This window comes from Necator americanus, chromosome I, assembly GCF_031761385.1.
Source record: "Necator americanus strain Aroian chromosome I, whole genome shotgun sequence".
In the NCBI taxonomy this organism is placed as follows: Eukaryota; Metazoa; Nematoda; class Chromadorea; order Rhabditida; family Ancylostomatidae; genus Necator; species Necator americanus.
This window is the reverse complement of record NC_087371.1, coordinates 5,535,914-5,552,829: the sequence shown is the minus strand read 5'-3', so window position 1 is coordinate 5,552,829 and position 16,916 is coordinate 5,535,914. Positions and strand designations below refer to the sequence as shown.

The window sequence follows — 16,916 nt, the reverse complement described above, 5'->3', positions numbered from 1 at the left end:
TTTGCCAAAGAATATATCAGGAATTAACGCCTAGTCCTTTTTTTCTGGGATTTGTCTGGTAAAATACGTGAACGAAACCCTATTCTGCTCGATTTCCCACAGGTCGTAGAGCTTTAGTACGCTGTTTGAAAATTGGCATAAAAATGCATACTATTAACAATATAGTGCGTCAAATCAACATTTACCACTTTAATAGTGTTTGAACGTTGCTGGTCGTTAGAATTTCAGTGCAAGAACGAATTTTTTCTTGGGAAGCCTCATGAGTTCACAAGGCTTTTTTTAAACTTCTTCAAGAGAAAGGAAAGAAGCTCAAATGAAAAGGTGGATCGTTCTGCCTCTACACTCATCTTGGTTGACCTTGTTATGCGTATAAATTGTTCAACTCTCAAAACTATAACACTACTAGATGACAGCGGAAAAATATTCAACTTGGTGGAGATATAGTCGGGTCAAAACGGCATGAACCATGGTGGAGTTACGCAAGCGGCTGCGCTCGAAGCGGTGTGATGGAGACAGCGGTTGGAATCGAGGTAGGACCATCTCGAACTCCAGAGGTGGGTGGTGGTGGTGAGGTTCCTTAAACGATTCCAACCACTACGCTCCACTGCGCCGCTTCGAACGCAGCCGCTTATGGAACTGTCCTTACTTCATGTCGTTTTGACCCAACTATATAAACACTTAAATTTTCTCGTGTATTTGTGAACGAAGGCGATGAAACGCTAGCTGTGTTGCTGGATTACGTTACGTTCCCTATCATTCCGCAGCCAATATCATATTTTTTATTTCCTATCCTTCTTGAAAGGGGCGGGTGTAGCACAGTCGGTAAGAGGTTCCGTTGTCTGCACGATCGATCGGAGGTTCAAGTCTGCCTTAGTGCATACTAAGCCTCACTAAGCCCTTTATCTCTCCGGTGTCGATTTGGTATTAGACTTGTCTGGGAGGATAAAAACGCTGACTTGACACATCGGTCAGCCACTGCAAGTCATTCTATAGGCCACTTACACGTGCGTAAACTTCAAACGATTCCGAATCGAAGTGAATGTGGTGGCGCATCTCGAGCGGATTGATTGACGCCAAACACTTGATCCTTTGTCCTTTGATGTGACAGATGTCTTCACTACCTTAGCTTGCTTCAACTTCAGCAATCAATGAGTGTTCGTAGTAGAACGATGTGATGAATGGTGATGGGGATAGTAAATCTAAGTAAATGCTTGAAATCGTTCTCATTTGCCCATTTGGTCATCTGCTCTTATAATGATCGATAATCATAATACAGTGTTGTCTACATTGATTTGCTCTACAATTTATTCTTTCGTTGAACATTTTTGTGAAATTGTTCTTTTCATGTCATCCTTATGCCTTGGATGCATTCTCATAAATGCGATCGCCTGGGAACACACGACTGCAATAAAATTATAAATAGTATTGAAGTTAGCGCATTTTTTTACAACAATCGATGCACCAACCTGTTATATAAGCATAGAACTGAAGTCAATCGTCCTTTCTTATAGAGCTGGCAACCAACCCTCGTAACTTTGGAAGACGCGATCTGAAGTATTCTTTTTATTCACGAGTAGTCTCCTTTATGCAATTACTTCACTCACCTGTGCGAAAGGTTGGCCGTTGTATATATGCTTGAGAAGTACTGTATTATTTTCTGACGGCTCAATGTATTTCGATTGTTCCCACCATCTATTAAACGATGTAAGGAAGTCTTTGACAGGTTGCGGGGGTGGATTACAGCCCTTTCTGATTAATAGACTTGCTTATGTTACATGGACCGAACATTCGTTGGAAAACGAAACGTGTACCCGACGACAACGTCATCGTTGGCTCCCAATCCATAAAGGAAATTGACGTCTATGAAATCTTTGCATCTCCTCCTAGCCTCCTGCTCCAATCCGCAGTCATATTCCTACCAAGTTGAAGGATGTAATTTGGAATAGGTAAAAGTTGTGTGTTACGCACCAAGTCAGCTAATTTCATAGCTGCAGGCAACTTCCCTTTGCTGCCCTCTACTTCTCCCTTTTCGGCTTTCCTACGATGCTCGTTATGGGTTTCAATTATTCGTTTTCTTACATCAACTGTAAGGTCACCACCGCACTCCATGTCTGAAATCAATGGCATAGTTGTTAACTACGATGATAGCTCTTCATTCAAGTGTAAAGGAAATTTTACCTGCGGATGATGTGCTCACCCAGAGAAATAGAATCTGAAAAAAGAATTTCTGGACTCTAAGGGTTCTATGGAAGGTGTGTAATGAAGCATGAGCTGTGAGCGTAGAAAATTCAACTTACAGGAATGATGAATATCATGGCGCTGTTAGGACGACTTGTGTGGTCCCGATTGCTTGTGACTCTCCTGGTGCTCACGTCTCTTTTAAACTATTCTACCTCCTACGTTTGTGGTGATTGAACAACTGATTACTGTATTGGAACAAAGCCGAAAAAACTTGCTGGAAGCTATTTAAACATTTTTTTTTCGAGATTTATGCCCTTACTCTGATTAAAGCTTCTACTGTGCACACAGGATTATTCAAACGGTTTCTGTATCGTCACGAGTGATGAAAGCGGGATGATCCATATGTGACTTACAAGCCATGAAGCGATAGCTGCAGCCATTTGAAATCTGTTTCGTTTCTACAATTTAGTGTGTTTTAATGGTATTCATAATTATGTACTACTTTTTGAGCAGAACCAAGATTGTTATTGATCTTTATTCTGGCTAATGTTTTGGCGTCGTCGCCTTCTTCAGAGCCAGGAAAAATCAAAGACACTTGTAATCTACTCTCTCAAACGCCTCGTCATCCCACAAAATATGATTTAGCAAATAGATTATTCAAAAACAACGTCAGAAAAGCAGACCACCATAGCGCTCACCTTGATAGCCACAAAATCGTGATGTTAGCGAACCACCGGTTGTTAGAGTTGCGCCGCTAGTAGTAACTGCCCCCGCCTCTGACCCCGTAGGTCAAAACCTGCAAAAGTCTTGATTTGGCGCCAGTTCGTTGGTCACAGCAATGCATTCTTCTTTACGATTCATGATTGGACTTTTGGCCTTGACGTTTCCAATGTTTTTCACGCTAGAACGTCTGATTCGCGTGCTAAGATAGTGACATCCATCCACTTCCTCCGCCGATGCTTACGATGTCACGTGACACTTAACTTCATCGCAAAGAAACGTCTACACGAAACATGCGGACTCAGAAGTGAAAGCCGGTAACTGCAAAAGATCGAAACCCGTACCTTGAGAGCGGCATTGAAGACCAAACAAGGCCATATGTTTTCTATGCTGACCAAATGCGTGTTCAAAGAAGAGTGTTGTCAACGCTTTGTGTCGGACGTACCTAGATGACGTAGGAGAATCGTGGGTGAGTTAAAGAACATTTGTGATTCTATCCGCTCTAAGTCCAAGTCAAGACTGCAGAAGAAATTTGGCACACTGCTAGATCATAGCAAGGTCAGAGATCGTAGTTACCAGATAGTACTAACCATTCGAGCCTAAACCACCAAAACTCGAACGACGCAGCGGAAAATGCACCCCTTCAACCTCGTGGGTCACTTGTAGGTGATATGTTTCTCTCTAAGATTGCACTTTCAGTTTTGAACTTAGGCTCCAGTTTCGCTCCGTCTCAATCAATACACCCCGTGCTATCGCGCAATATAGTAGGCAGCCTACAATTGGTTAATGAACGTCTGCGATTGAGAGCTGAATAGGAACAGCATAACAGAGAGCAAGAAACCTCTAGAGTTCCAGTTTTTCTTCCTATCCTTTTCCTTGCATTATTGTACGAGCCGCAGGCGGCAAATTCGGTGGTAGACACTATGTTTCGCCCATTTGCTATGTCTGTTTCCTCAATTCTCTCCCGGTACTCACACAAACGCGCTTTTGAAAATCTAACACCTACTCAACGGAAACGTTTGTGCGAACTACGTGACATCTGCTCTCAAGGGAAGATCAAAATCTCTGTTAGTGATAAAGGAGGAGAATTTGTAGTGATTTCAAGTGAACTGGACAGGGCTATAACGAAACTTCACCTTACTGACGATAGTCTATACCACCACTCATCGGCACATGAACTTGGCAGACAATATCGCCGCCTAAATAGGATATGAACAGAGACCGCAAGATCAGTAGGGTTTGCCAAAAACATCTATCACGTGTCTAAAATGTGATCGGCCCACCTGTCCTGTCCTTTACGTCCTTATAAAGACCCACAAGCTCTCAACTGCAGAATTTAGTTCAAACAGCCTACGGAATTTCAAGGTTAGGGCTATCATTAGCAATATTGGAGGTCCCACCGACACAATATCCTGGTTCCTTAACACTTTTCTCAGTCAGCTACTCCAATACGTTTCCGCTCATCCCTCAAACACAAAAATAGATGTTGAATGTTAAATGGACACTTGGTTCGATCTCATAGATGACCTCCGCAAAACGCGCCGTGATGGAGATTGTGTCATCGAATCCTTCGATGTCACTTCGCTCTACACCAACGTCTCCACCGATGCTTTTCTGCAAGCAACATCAGAGCTGCTTCTCGAACACCGGGCTACTCTTAACATGCACGGGTTTGCGATACAGCAAATTGATACTGCTGAGCGAATGTCTGGGGTGTTCCGTATTTTGCTGGTCTGGGCAATACTATAGGCAGACTAGAGGCTTGGCCATGGGACAAAGACATGCTCCTACATTAGCCGTTAATTTCATGTCTAAAGTGGAAAAACCCCTACTGGAACGCAAACCTTTATTGTACTGCCGATAAATAGATGATTGTTGCATCATGTGTCCAACACAAGCTGAAATGAACACTTGGTTCGATCTCTTAAATAAACAATCCCGGTTCACGAGGGAAAACTCCAAAGACAATTTGCTGCCGTTTCTCAATGTCCAGGTTCATTTGTGTAGGGGAAATTGGAAAACAAAATGGGATCGAAAACCAAGTTGTAAAAATATTCTGATTCACTACCAATCCTGGAGAACCAAAAAGTCAGTCATTGAAAATATGTTTAAGACAGCTGCAACAGTTTCACGGGGAGCATTGCCTCCGTAACAATGGCTAACCACATTGCCCAGTCTAGTGGGTACTCAGCAAAGGTTTCTCATTCATATCGGAGCCATGAAAATGCGCGGCGGTGCCACATGGTAGAACAAGCAACAAAGATCTCCTTATGCCTTCCTTTTATTTGGGATGGTATGAACAATGCAGTGCGAGCAAGCTTACGACAGGCGGGCCTGCAAGACTCAGGAAGACCACTATGTACCCGCGTCAAGGAGCACATAGACGGACTCGTAAAATCAAAAACATCATCCCCTATAAGTGCTCATCGCAGACAGTGTCATGACAACACCCCTTTCAAGATAGCTGTCACGATCTTAGCACGCGAATCAGACGTTCTAGCGTGAAAAACATTGGAAACGTTTTATATCAAGGCCAAAAGTCCAATCATGAATCGTAAAGAAGAATGCATTGCTGTGACCAACGAACTGGCGCCAAATCAAGACTTTTGCAGGTTTTGACCTACGGGGTCAGAGGCGGGGGCAGTTACTACTAGCGGCGCAACTCTAACAACCGGTGGTTCGCTAACATCACGATTTTGTGGCTATCAAGGTGAGCGCTATGGTGGTCTGCTTTTCTGACGTTGTTTTTGAATAATCTATTTGCTAAATCATATTTTGTGGGATGACGAGGCGTTTGAGAGAGTAGATTACAAGTGTCTTTGATTTTTCCTGGCTCTGAAGAAGGCGACGACGCCAAAACATTAGCCAGAATAAAGATCAATAACAATCTTGGTTCTGCTCAAAAAGTAGTACATAATTATGAATACCATTAAAACACACTAAATTGTAGAAACGAAACAGATTTCAAATGGCTGCAGCTATCGCTTCATGGCTTGTAAGTCACATATGGATCATCCCGCTTTCATCACTCGTGACGATACAGAAACCGTTTGAATAATCCTGTGTGCACAGTAGAAGCTTTAATCAGAGTAAGGGCAAAAATGCAGAAAAAATGTTTATATAGCTTCCAGCAAGTTTTTTCGGCTTTGTTCCAATACAGTAATCAGTTGTTCAATCACCACAAACGTAGGAGGTAGAATAGTTTAAAAGAGACGTGAGCACCAGGAGAGTCACAAGCAGTCGGGACCACACAAGTCGTCCTAACAGCGCCATGATATTCATCATTCCTGTAAGTTGAATTTTCTACGCTCACAGCTCATGCTTCATTACACACCTTCCATAGAACCCTTAGAGTCCAGAAATTCTTTTTTCAGATTCTATTTCTCTGGGTGAGCACATCATCCGCAGGTAAAATTTCCTTTACACTTGAATGAAGAGCTATCATCGTAGTTAACAACTATGCCATTGATTTCAGACATGGAGTGCGGTGGTGACCTTACAGTTGATGTAAGAAAACGAATAATTGAAACCCATAACGAGCATCGTAGGAAAGCCGAAAAGGGAGAAGTAGAGGGCAGCAAAGGGAAGTTGCCTGCAGCTATGAAATTAGCTGACTTGGTGCGTAACACACAACTTTTACCTATTCCAAATTACATCCTTCAACTTGGTAGGAATATGACTGCGGATTGGAGCAGGAGGCTAGGAGGAGATGCAAAGATTTCATAGACGTCAATTTCCTTTATGGATTGGGAGCCAACGATGACGTTGTCGTCGGGTACACGTTTCGTTTTCCAACGAATGTTCGGTCCATGTAACATAAGCAAGTCTATTAATCAGAAAGGGCTGTAATCCACCCCCGCAACCTGTCAAAGACTTCCTTACATCGTTTAATAGATGGTGGGAACAATCGAAATACATTGAGCCGTCAGAAAATAATACAGTACTTCTCAAGCATATATACAACGGCCAACCTTTCGCACAGGTGAGTGAAGTAATTGCATAAAGGAGACTACTCGTGAATAAAAAGAATACTTCAGATCGCGTCTTCCAAAGTTACGAGGGTTGGTTGCCAGCTCTATAAGAAAGGACGATTGACTTCAGTTCTATGCTTATATAACAGGTTGGTGCATCGATTGTTGTAAAAAAATGCGCTAACTTCAATACTATTTATAATTTTATTGCAGTCGTGTGTTCCCAGGCGATCGCATTTATGAGAATGCATCCAAGGCATAAGGATGACATGAAAAGAACAATTTCACAAAAATGTTCAACGAAAGAATAAATTGTAGAGCAAATCAATGTAGACAACACTGTATTATGATTATCGATCATTATAAGAGCAGATGACCAAATGGGCAAATGAGAACGATTTCAAGCATTTACTTAGATTTACTATCCCCATCACCATTCATCACATCGTTCTACTACGAACACTCATTGATTGCTGAAGTTGAAGCAAGCTAAGGTAGTGAAGACATCTGTCACATCAAAGGACAAAGGATCAAGTGTTTGGCGTCAATCAATCCGCTCGAGATGCGCCACCACATTCACTTCGATTCGGAATCGTTTGAAGTTTACGCACGTGTAAGTGGCCTATAGAATGACTTGCAGTGGCTGACCGATGTGTCAAGTCAGCGTTTTTATCCTCCCAGACAAGTCTAATACCAAATCGACACCGGAGAGATAAAGGGCTTAGTGAGGCTTAGTATGCACTAAGGCAGACTTGAACCTCCGATCGATCGTGCAGACAACGGAACCTCTTACCGACTGTGCTACACCCGCCCCTTTCAAGAAGGATAGGAAATAAAAAATATGATATTGGCTGCGGAATGATAGGGAACGTAACGTAATCCAGCAACACAGCTAGCGTTTCATCGCCTTCGTTCACAAATACACGAGAAAATTTAAGTGTTTATATAGTTGGGTCAAAACGACATGAAGTAAGGACAGTTCCATAAGCGGCTGCGTTCGAAGCGGCGCAGTGGAGCGTAGTGGTTGGAATCGTTTAAGGAACCTCACCACCACCACCCACCTCTGGAGTTCGAGATGGTCCTACCTCGATTCCAACCGCTGTCTCCATCACACCGCTTCGAGCGCAGCCGCTTGCGTAACTCCACCATGGTTCATGCCGTTTTGACCCGACTATATCTCCACCAAGTTGAATATTTTTCCGCTGTCATCTAGTAGTGTTATAGTTTTGAGAGTTGAACAATTTATACGCATAACAAGGTCAACCAAGATGAGTGTAGAGGCAGAACGATCCACCTTTTCATTTGAGCTTCTTTCCTTTCTCTTGAAGAAGTTTAAAAAAAGCCTTGTGAACTCATGAGGCTTCCCAAGAAAAAATTCGTTCTTGCACTGAAATTCTAACGACCAGCAACGTTCAAACACTATTAAAGTGGTAAATGTTGATTTGACGCACTATATTGTTAATAGTATGCATTTTTATGCCAATTTTCAAACAGCGTACTAAAGCTCTACGACCTGTGGGAAATCGAGCAGAATAGGGTTTCGTTCACGTATTTTACCAGACAAATCCCAGAAAAAAAGGACTAGGCGTTAATTCCTGATATATTCTTTGGCAAAAACCAGAAAGCCGCAGAGAACTAGTCACTATGGAACTTCCTGTAAGCGTCACATTCTTCACGGATGTTGAGGAAGAATCCTCACATCTTCTGAATAGCTTCCCCACTCCAATACCTTTAATTCAAAGAGTGCGTGCTCCGTAAGGTTTTCCGTTCCCTTCACCTACATTTCCTCGAGTTTTCGGTTGTAAACAAGAGTATTTTACACATTTCCTGACTCTCAATCTTCCATCTTGGCAAAACCCACGCATTTCACAACATACAATATTAAAGGGCTTACTTTACTTTACTTTACTTTACTCCACGACTAACATTAATCAAAACTCTACTTTTACTAAGCATTACATTCAACATTTCTTCACGGGTTTATTTCCAACAATAACCACGAGTTCAACAAAACACTACCAATATATACTATGTTGTTAATGGGTTAAAAAATCTTCAAAAAATGGTTCACAAAGACTGTACAGAAAATGCTATCAACCCGGCAAATAATGTGGCTATTAAATATTCCTCAGCGGCATTAAGCGTTGTATCGAACTTTCTGAAGTGCACCTTGATTTACCAATTTCTCATTAGCTTCTTTGATGCAACTGACTGCATTCCTTTGACTTCTAGAAAATAAAAGAATATAAGATAATAATTCTTTAAATCAAAAACACATAGTCCTGCCAATGAGTTAGGGGATCAGACTTACGAGTTCGCAATGTAGACGTTATGACCGCGCTTGGCGCAGCGATCAGCCACAATCAGCGGGACTGGCATTGATACAGTAGCGGTGATAATTTCGTGTAAGTAACAAAGTCCATGCGTCATCCCTTCGACCGCGTTGATCGGTATATTAGAATCGTCGTAAACCAAAGCGTACTTCGGTGTCTTGGTTGTTCCCTGCAAATCGCTTAACTGAGTTGACAATGAAGGACAAAGGGTAAAGTGCACGGCGGTGACCAAGCTCTACGAGGATGAGCCTACGTGTTCGACTTCAACTCAGACTTCGTTTGAGGTTTGTAACGGTTGTCTAGGCCATGCAATGACTTGCAGCTGATGTATGAGGTTAATGTTTTATCCTCCCAGATAGGTCCGGTATCAATCTATTGACCTCGGAGGAATGAAAGGCTTGGTAGGCACCAATGTTATGTTGAAACATTGGTCGATCGTGCAGTCACAGCCAAACCTCACTGACTGCACAACACCCGCCCATTAGAGCTGACAATAAAGCATCTCAAAGAAAACAAGATGAAAACAAGACAACGATTTTACAGCAACTTTAAATACATTTAAAAGTGAAATTTCGGGATTTTTGAACCCGTAATTAAAATTAGAAATCAATTCGTTTAGCTGTTATGTTACATATGCCGAATAAGGGGCCAAGTTTGAAATCATGAAAACTGCATTGAATCTAATAAAGCTAATTTTAGGAAACTTTCATTTTACTTCGAGATTTGCGCAACAGAAACAAAGAAAAAAAGGCTTTGAGATTTCTTCGTGCAAAATAAGAAAGAAGAAAATGAGAATCTTCACATAAGAAAGAAAATCAATTACCTGGAAAGCCGAATGGGCATTCAGATAAAACTCATTGATTACCGGAGAAACAATCTTAGTGTCCACCACAGTACCAGGAGGGATGTTCTGCTCCGTAGCGCGATTCCCGGTGATGTTCTTGAAAAGTAACAGTTGCTATTTGGTATCCTTCTATTCTAAAGTTATAGGTCTTATACCGATTTGTAGATCCGCTCAATGTGGTCCTTCGAAACTGTCAAAGCCGTAAGACTTGGACCATAGGTAGCAGAAAGTGATTTGATCCCGGTTTGTATCGCACGCATGTAAGTGTCTGCTACCTGGAAACTCCAAACTACTTTTAAAAATGAACTAACTGAAATCAATCGAACAAAATAGAATGAGCAGCCTACCAGACTCCACTGTCCCTCCGATATTCCTGAAAAGTAAAGAACGATGTGTCGAGGAGCGACATCAGTCGCCGCGCGGAATCTTTTGAGAATATGGACAATAATCTCACTGAGTTTGGCACCCATCATCTACAAAAGATTGCTTTCAACAACAGGAGCAGCCTACTAAAGCCGATCTCACATCCGTTTGGCGCGGTTCTATATAGACGTAGTCTCCGAGGTACTGCTGCGGATTCTTGGCGCAATTCGCTCCCCATCCAAGAACGGAAGGCATCTAAACTTTCTAAAATCTACTGGCGTGTACGTTAACAACATTATTAAATTTTCCACACCTTGTAAGCTGCTCCACGTTCGATTTCAGCCTTCGACAGAGCCGGAGGATTCGATATTTCGAATCCGACGAACATGCGGTCCTTCTCGGAAAGCCATTTGTTAGCTCTAAGATTAGCACTGCAATCCACCTCGAAAACGTCGCTAATGTAGAAAAAACTCACTTGTCAGAAGGACTAGAACCGAGCATAATATTGTAATTGACGCCACCAAGTTTTTCATTAATCTGAAAGGAATCTTCACATGCATATAGCAAACTTGAACAAAAAATATTTCCGTCTGAATACCTTTGCAATTACGTTATCAAGAGTTTGGTTCTGGTTCCTAGTAAGAACAGCATCTACTTTACTTCCCTTGATTTCTTGAGAGACAATTTGATACTCGATCTCCAGGAGCTTTATCAGATCTACAATTACGTCAAGAATAGTAAAGAGAATTAATAAGAAAAATAAAATTCAAATTTACGAAAGAAACAGCATCTCTACCATCCCAATTCGAAAAGAAAAGTAACCAAGTAACATGTACCATGTTGCTTAATGTGGTCAGATGTGATGAACATGAGGTACCGGCGATCCTTCTCTTTCTGAGAAGCGTACCATTCCTAAATGGGAGAAAATTGTGTTCGTTTTTGTTGTACGAGAACAAAAACGAAAGATTATGGGCTGCAGTGTCAGATAGCTGCCGGCTTAGGTTCTTTCTGGTCACAAATTATTTCGAAGACTGACTGAAAGCGTAAATTTCTTCCTTAAATTTCCCATCTCTACTTTCTTTGTACTTCCCACCACAACTAATTCACCACACCCCTTTTCTAAACATGGGATTTCTTGATAGTCCAGCAGGCCAGACCACTTTATTTAAAAGGAAAACATTAGTATGAAAAAGAAACGTAAAACCTCCCGCTTATCCCGCATTCCTTTCATTTAATAGGAATGCGGAGGAATGTAATGAATGCGTTCACCTTCAAACTCTCAAAATTCTGACGCTGAAGGTTAAAGATCTCGGAGCATGGTTCCACATCCATTCCGCGTTGACGGCACCTGCCTTCCACTCGCGCAATGTATTCCCTGGTAAAATCATTATAACTTCTAAGTATACAAATTCATCGTCGACGTGCTTCTGAGAGCTTGAGAACGATTTCTAACTTAATGTGCAAGCGACGACTGTCATTCGGTGTTAGCGTTGCACATACCGCCCAGTTGTATAACCTGGCTGGCTCGAGGAATCTCGATCTGTCCCCGTTCCATTTACACTGAAGTTTGATCTTTAGTTTTTTTTTCCCTAATTTCACCTCCGAACACAAGAAAACATACATTGTCTATCGGTTTAACTAGTTGATTTCCTCCATAAATGATTGATGGGGGCGGCAAAACACGCCCAGGAACCTGAAGTGAATCAAATGAACCACAGCCTATGCAGTACAGGATAGTTGTATACCGTTGTAAATCCATTCTCGACGCTGATGCCAGCTACAGCGAGGCGCGAATTGCCCGGCTTGATATCCAGAGCGTCCTTTAGAAGCTTCGTTTGGTGGAGTCTATTTTGAGGCAACGTTGCACATGCCTGAACATTTTCCGAACATCTTCAACAAGAAGGGTACAGATAGCTGCAACAATCGAAGTAACATCGGTGTTGAAGAACAATCCAACCTTGATCATGGTAGCAACTTGATCAGGAGTTTGCTGCTGTAAGGTTACTCTCTGGGAAGGAGCCACCCTTAACAGCTCTACAGGATAATACGTGTGTGGACTATGGCGCTCTGAGACAGTGAACATTCCTGGATACCTTAAAAATAGACGAATTTATTAATCAAATCTATGTAGAGAAACAACTCCAAACCGCCACTGCCAAATCTTTGAGCATTTCTCCCACGGTTAGTGATGATATAAAATAAGCAGATAAAATTTTGAACAACCCACATCTCACGTCGATTTATAACGTTCGTTACCACAAAAAAAGTCAACCGGGGCGAATTCTGTCACTACATTTTAAAATAACGATAGCAAGAAGCAGGATTTGTACAGAAATTGATCAATTCCAAATATTGCACATAAACTCAAACCACTCACTTAAGCACAATGTTATAATGTTTTTTGAAGTACTGCTCAACAGTACATTGTGTCCCTTCAACAGTTTGGAATCTGGAATTCGGAATGATTTAATCAAAATAAAACAGCCATACACTACAACCAACTTCAGCTGATTAGCCGCTTGTGCAATGTTTCCAATCGGGAAGGTTCTTTTCTTTCCATAAGTGGTCCTTACGTATAATCCTCAAAAGGTAACATCTTACATAACTGTACACCAAACTCGGCACGACAAAAGGTTAGAAACAACATTATCCTGAATCTCTTCTCACTCTTTATCAGCTGGAGAATGTTCTTCTGATTGATCGGCTGCATAGCGGCTTGAGTGTTTAAATTATATTGCCCCGGCCTTGGATCTATAAACATGGACCTTCGCTAAATTTTTCCAACAAGTTTTGGACGTCAATATGGAATGCTCCCTTCGTGACTCCAATGACAATACATAAGCTGAAGCTCAGACAACTACAATGTTCCTGAAATTCCAACCTACCGTCTGTTACCACATAAGCGCTGCACGACTGGCCTTCTCCTTCCAAAACCTTAACACTCTTCGACAAGCCAATTCCCATATACTTTCCATCCATAAGTGCTTTTTCATCCATTGATGATCCCTTAGAAACATCCGTTGCCACATCCGTCCTCTACCACTTTAGCGGATTTGCCACACTTCAGTGTTTATTTAAGCAAATGTACTTGTTTTTAAAATAATCGCAACAAAATAATTCAATAATAATATCAAAACAATAATAAATCAAGAATATTTAGAATAATAACAATGATAATAAATAACAATAATGAAAGATAATAATAATTTTAAATAATCCTGATTCCCTAAGCTGCAAGCTTGCATTACGGCATTTTCACGGCAAAATTGCTACGTGAACAGCTCAAAAAACTTCACAGACACGATCGCGGAGCGCGTCGCTGCCAATAGGTTTAACATCAACGCTCGGTTCGCTCCGTAATCGCGTCTGTGAAGATCATATTATTTGATGCCATACATCGCTTCACGAATAAGGTGGGAAAATAATCCACAAAAGAATATTCTTTCTAAGAGTGGTGCAATTGATGGAAATAACATGTAACAATGTAACAACGATGTAACACAAGGTACAGATACGCTTATAGATAAGAAGTACGCATACCTGAATCCCAGAGCGCGGTGGTCGAATAAATAGTGCACGCCAGATCCGTAGGTCACAAACTGCGACCTGAAAATAAACTGATAAGGAGATCCGATGCAACCATCGATAAAATCAAAAATAATGTGAACCAATAAAAGACAGTAAGGAATAGCAGTCACGTTTCCATATATCCTTTCTGCGACACGGCCAAGTTCAGCACCTCCAGAATTCCCTTGTCCTTCTCAAAGTCTCGGACGTTTACAGCTTTAGCCAAGTCGTTTGAAGTCACCTTAACAATGTTACTCTTGTCAAACACTACAACAGCATAACAAAACCAACCTGGAATCCCTCGGTGACTTTTTTAACCACGACACGAACACCCGTAGCATCTTCACCTGCGCTAGGTACCAAGCTCGCGGGCAACATGAATACTTTTTCCTACAAATAAAGCAAGTTGAGAAGGAGAACACAACTGAGAGGGCTAATGTTAACGAAATACTTCTCCGTCTAGTTTGATCTGTTTCTGCGCAGAAAAGAGAACTGCGGCACGATCATAAAGGAGAGCCCCATCCTGCGGGAACACGCTCGGATTCGTTTTCAGCAGGTGCTTGTAAACAACGACTGTCCCTGTTTTCCGTTCTTGTTCAGGGAAACTAAAGAATTTATAGTAAACACCTGATCAAAATCGCATCACAAACAGGTACTGAACAATTTTAGGAAACTTTCATTTTACTTCCAGATTTGCGCAACAGAAACAAAGAAAAAAAGGCTTTGAGATTTCTTCGTGCAAAATAAGAAAGAAGAAAATGAGAATATTCACATAAGAAAGAAAATCAATTACCTGGAAAGCCGAATGGGCATTCAGATAAAACTCATTGATTACCGGAGAAACAATCATAGTGTTCACCACAGTACCAGGAGGGATGTTCTGTTTATATTATTTTTATTTTATATTTCATATTTCATATGTTATATTCATATTTTCATATTTTTAATAATATGTTTGTATTTCATATTTTTCTCCCTTAGTTTCGCTTACTATGTTAAAGAGAGTAAGAGAAATCTTGATTAGAGCATAGCTATCGGTTCTCACAGGATTCCAACCTAGCAAATTCCTACCAATATCGATGTTTGTAACGCCTTCTAGTTTATTTTTCTTCTTAACTCATCCATTATATGGTGACGTGGGAGAAAGAAATGAAAATAAAAACAAATAAATAATAATAAATAATAATAAGTAAATAAGAAAAACAAAAAAATAAAAAACAAAAATAAAATGTATGTACAACTATTCAACAGTTAGGAAAAAAAAACTCATGTTTATGAAGTGGTGGGATATAATGCAATTTTCTCCATGGACTACTAACGGAATTTTACATGAAATACCCCCGAATAAGAACCGCCGAATGAATTTTGACCATTCTTACTAAACTTGAAAAATGATACTATGAGAATTGCAGGATTCCTCAAAGGAATCAAAAAGAGATCTTCATCAGTTTTTGAATAGTTAGCAAAACATATTTGTGCTATGTTGCTATGGAAAGGATGATATGATGATTACGATTGTGACATACCTTGAACTAAAGACCTTGATCGAAAACAGACATGGAATAATGAATAAAATATTTAGTGATATTATTTGTTCCAAGGAACGGGTGCAGGCAGTCCGTTAGAGGTTCCTCTCAATGCACGATCGATTGTAGGTTCGAATCCGCCCTGGTGCTCACCAAGCCTTTCGTATCTCTCCGGTGTCGATAAATTGGTACCAGACTTGTATGGGAGGATAAAAACACTGACTTGACACATCGGCTAGCCCCCGCAAATCATTGTACAGACCAGTTACACGTTCGCAAACCTCGAACGATTCTGAATTGAAAGTGAACGTGGTGGCGCATCCCGAACGGATTGATTGACGCCAGACACTTGGTCCTTTATCCTTTGATGTGACAGATGTCTTCACTATCTTAGTTTGCTTCAACTTCAGCAATCAATGCGTGTTCGCAGTAAAGTGATGTGATGAGTGTGATGGGGATAGTAAATCTAAGTAAATGCTTGAAATCGTTCTCATTTGCCCATTTGGTCATCTGCTCTTATAATGATCGGGAATCATAATACAGCGTTGTCTACATTGATTTGCTCTGCAATTTATTCTTTCGTTGAACATCTTTGTGAAATTGTTCTTTTTATGCCATCCTTATGCCGTGGATGTCTTGTTGGCATTCTCATAAATGCGATCGCCTGGGAACACACGACTGCAATAAAACTATAAATAGTATTGAAGTTAGCGCATTTTTCTACAACAATCGATGCACCAACCTGTTATATAAGCATAGAACTGAAGTCAATCGTCCTTTCTTATACAGCTGGCAACCAACCCTCGTAACTTTGGAAGACGCGATCTGAAGTATTCTTTTTATTCACGAGCAGTCGCCTTTATGCAATTACTTCACTCACCTGTGCGAAAGGTTGACCGTTGTATATATGCTTGAGAAGTACTGTATTATTTTCTGACGGCTCAATGTATTTCGATTGTTCCCACCATCTATTAAATGATGTAAGGAAGTCTTTGACAGGTTGCGGGGGTGGATTACAGCCCTTTCTGATTAATAAACTTGCTTATGTTACATGGACCGAACATTTGTTGGAAAACGAAACGTGTACCCGACGACAACGTCATCGTTGGCTCCCAATCCATAAAGGAAATTGACATCTATGAAATCTTTGCATCTCCTCCTAGCCTCTTGCTCCAATCCGCAGTCATATTCCTGCCAAGTTTAAGAATTTAATTTGGAATGGACAAAAGTTGTGTGTTACGCACCAAGTCAGCTAATTTCATAGCTGCAGGCAACTTCCCTTTGCTGCCCTCTACTTCTCCCTTTTCGGCTTTCCTACGATGCTCGTTATGGGTTTCAATTATTCGTTTTCTTACATCAACTGTAAGGTCACCACCGCACTCCATGTCTGAAATCAACGGCATGGTTGTTA

At 41.1% G+C, this 16,916-nt stretch overlaps 3 protein-coding genes across 6 annotated transcripts; 1 reads left to right on the top strand and 2 right to left on the bottom strand.

Moving 5' to 3' along the window:
* Nucleotides 1-1,353: 1,353 nt before the first annotated feature.
* On the bottom strand, nt 1,354-2,315 carry RB195_004585 (uncharacterized protein; the record flags this gene model as incomplete). 2 transcript variants are annotated; one of them, XM_064182499.1, is made up of 7 exons in its annotated part: nt 1,354-1,402; nt 1,467-1,549; nt 1,605-1,749; nt 1,812-1,915; nt 1,969-2,111; nt 2,179-2,212; nt 2,298-2,315. In XM_064182499.1, 7 exons carry the CDS (start codon nt 2,313-2,315, stop codon nt 1,354-1,356), a joined length of 576 nt encoding a protein of 191 aa, XP_064033765.1. The 2 variants fall into 2 exon arrangements, with proteins under 2 accessions (XP_064033765.1, XP_064033766.1); XM_064182498.1 differs by lacking the exons at nt 2,179-2,212; nt 2,298-2,315 and having other exon boundaries at nt 1,969-2,109.
* A 3,857-nt stretch (nt 2,316-6,172) lies between these two features.
* Nucleotides 6,173-7,134, top strand: RB195_004584 (uncharacterized protein; the record flags this gene model as incomplete). Its single annotated transcript, XM_064182497.1, has 7 exons — nt 6,173-6,190; nt 6,276-6,309; nt 6,377-6,519; nt 6,573-6,676; nt 6,739-6,883; nt 6,939-7,021; nt 7,086-7,134. 7 exons carry the CDS (start codon nt 6,173-6,175, stop codon nt 7,132-7,134), a joined length of 576 nt encoding a protein of 191 aa, XP_064033764.1.
* Nucleotides 7,135-9,009: 1,875 nt separating this feature from the next.
* Nucleotides 9,010-16,890, bottom strand: RB195_004583 (uncharacterized protein; the record flags this gene model as incomplete). 3 transcript variants are annotated; one of them, XM_064182494.1, is made up of 27 exons in its annotated part: nt 9,010-9,100; nt 9,184-9,374; nt 10,029-10,145; nt 10,205-10,324; nt 10,397-10,522; nt 10,575-10,667; nt 10,726-10,831; nt 10,888-10,949; nt 11,011-11,129; nt 11,249-11,324; nt 11,682-11,787; nt 11,866-11,972; nt 12,034-12,105; nt 12,158-12,283; nt 12,370-12,505; nt 12,790-12,861; nt 12,915-12,993; nt 13,080-13,163; nt 13,298-13,418; nt 13,953-14,018; nt 14,152-14,220; nt 14,271-14,369; nt 14,431-14,584; nt 16,248-16,330; nt 16,386-16,530; nt 16,593-16,696; nt 16,750-16,890. In XM_064182494.1, the coding sequence occupies 27 exons, from the start codon at nt 16,888-16,890 to the stop codon at nt 9,010-9,012; spliced, it is 2,865 nt and encodes a 954-aa protein (XP_064033761.1). The 3 variants fall into 3 exon arrangements, with proteins under 3 accessions (XP_064033761.1, XP_064033763.1, XP_064033762.1); XM_064182496.1 differs by lacking the exons at nt 13,953-14,018; nt 14,152-14,220; nt 14,271-14,369; ... (3 more) ...; nt 16,593-16,696; nt 16,750-16,890 and having other exon boundaries at nt 13,298-13,409; XM_064182495.1 differs by lacking the exons at nt 9,010-9,100; nt 9,184-9,374; nt 10,029-10,145; ... (17 more) ...; nt 16,248-16,330; nt 16,386-16,530 and having other exon boundaries at nt 14,107-14,220.
* Nucleotides 16,891-16,916: the final 26 nt, after the last annotated feature.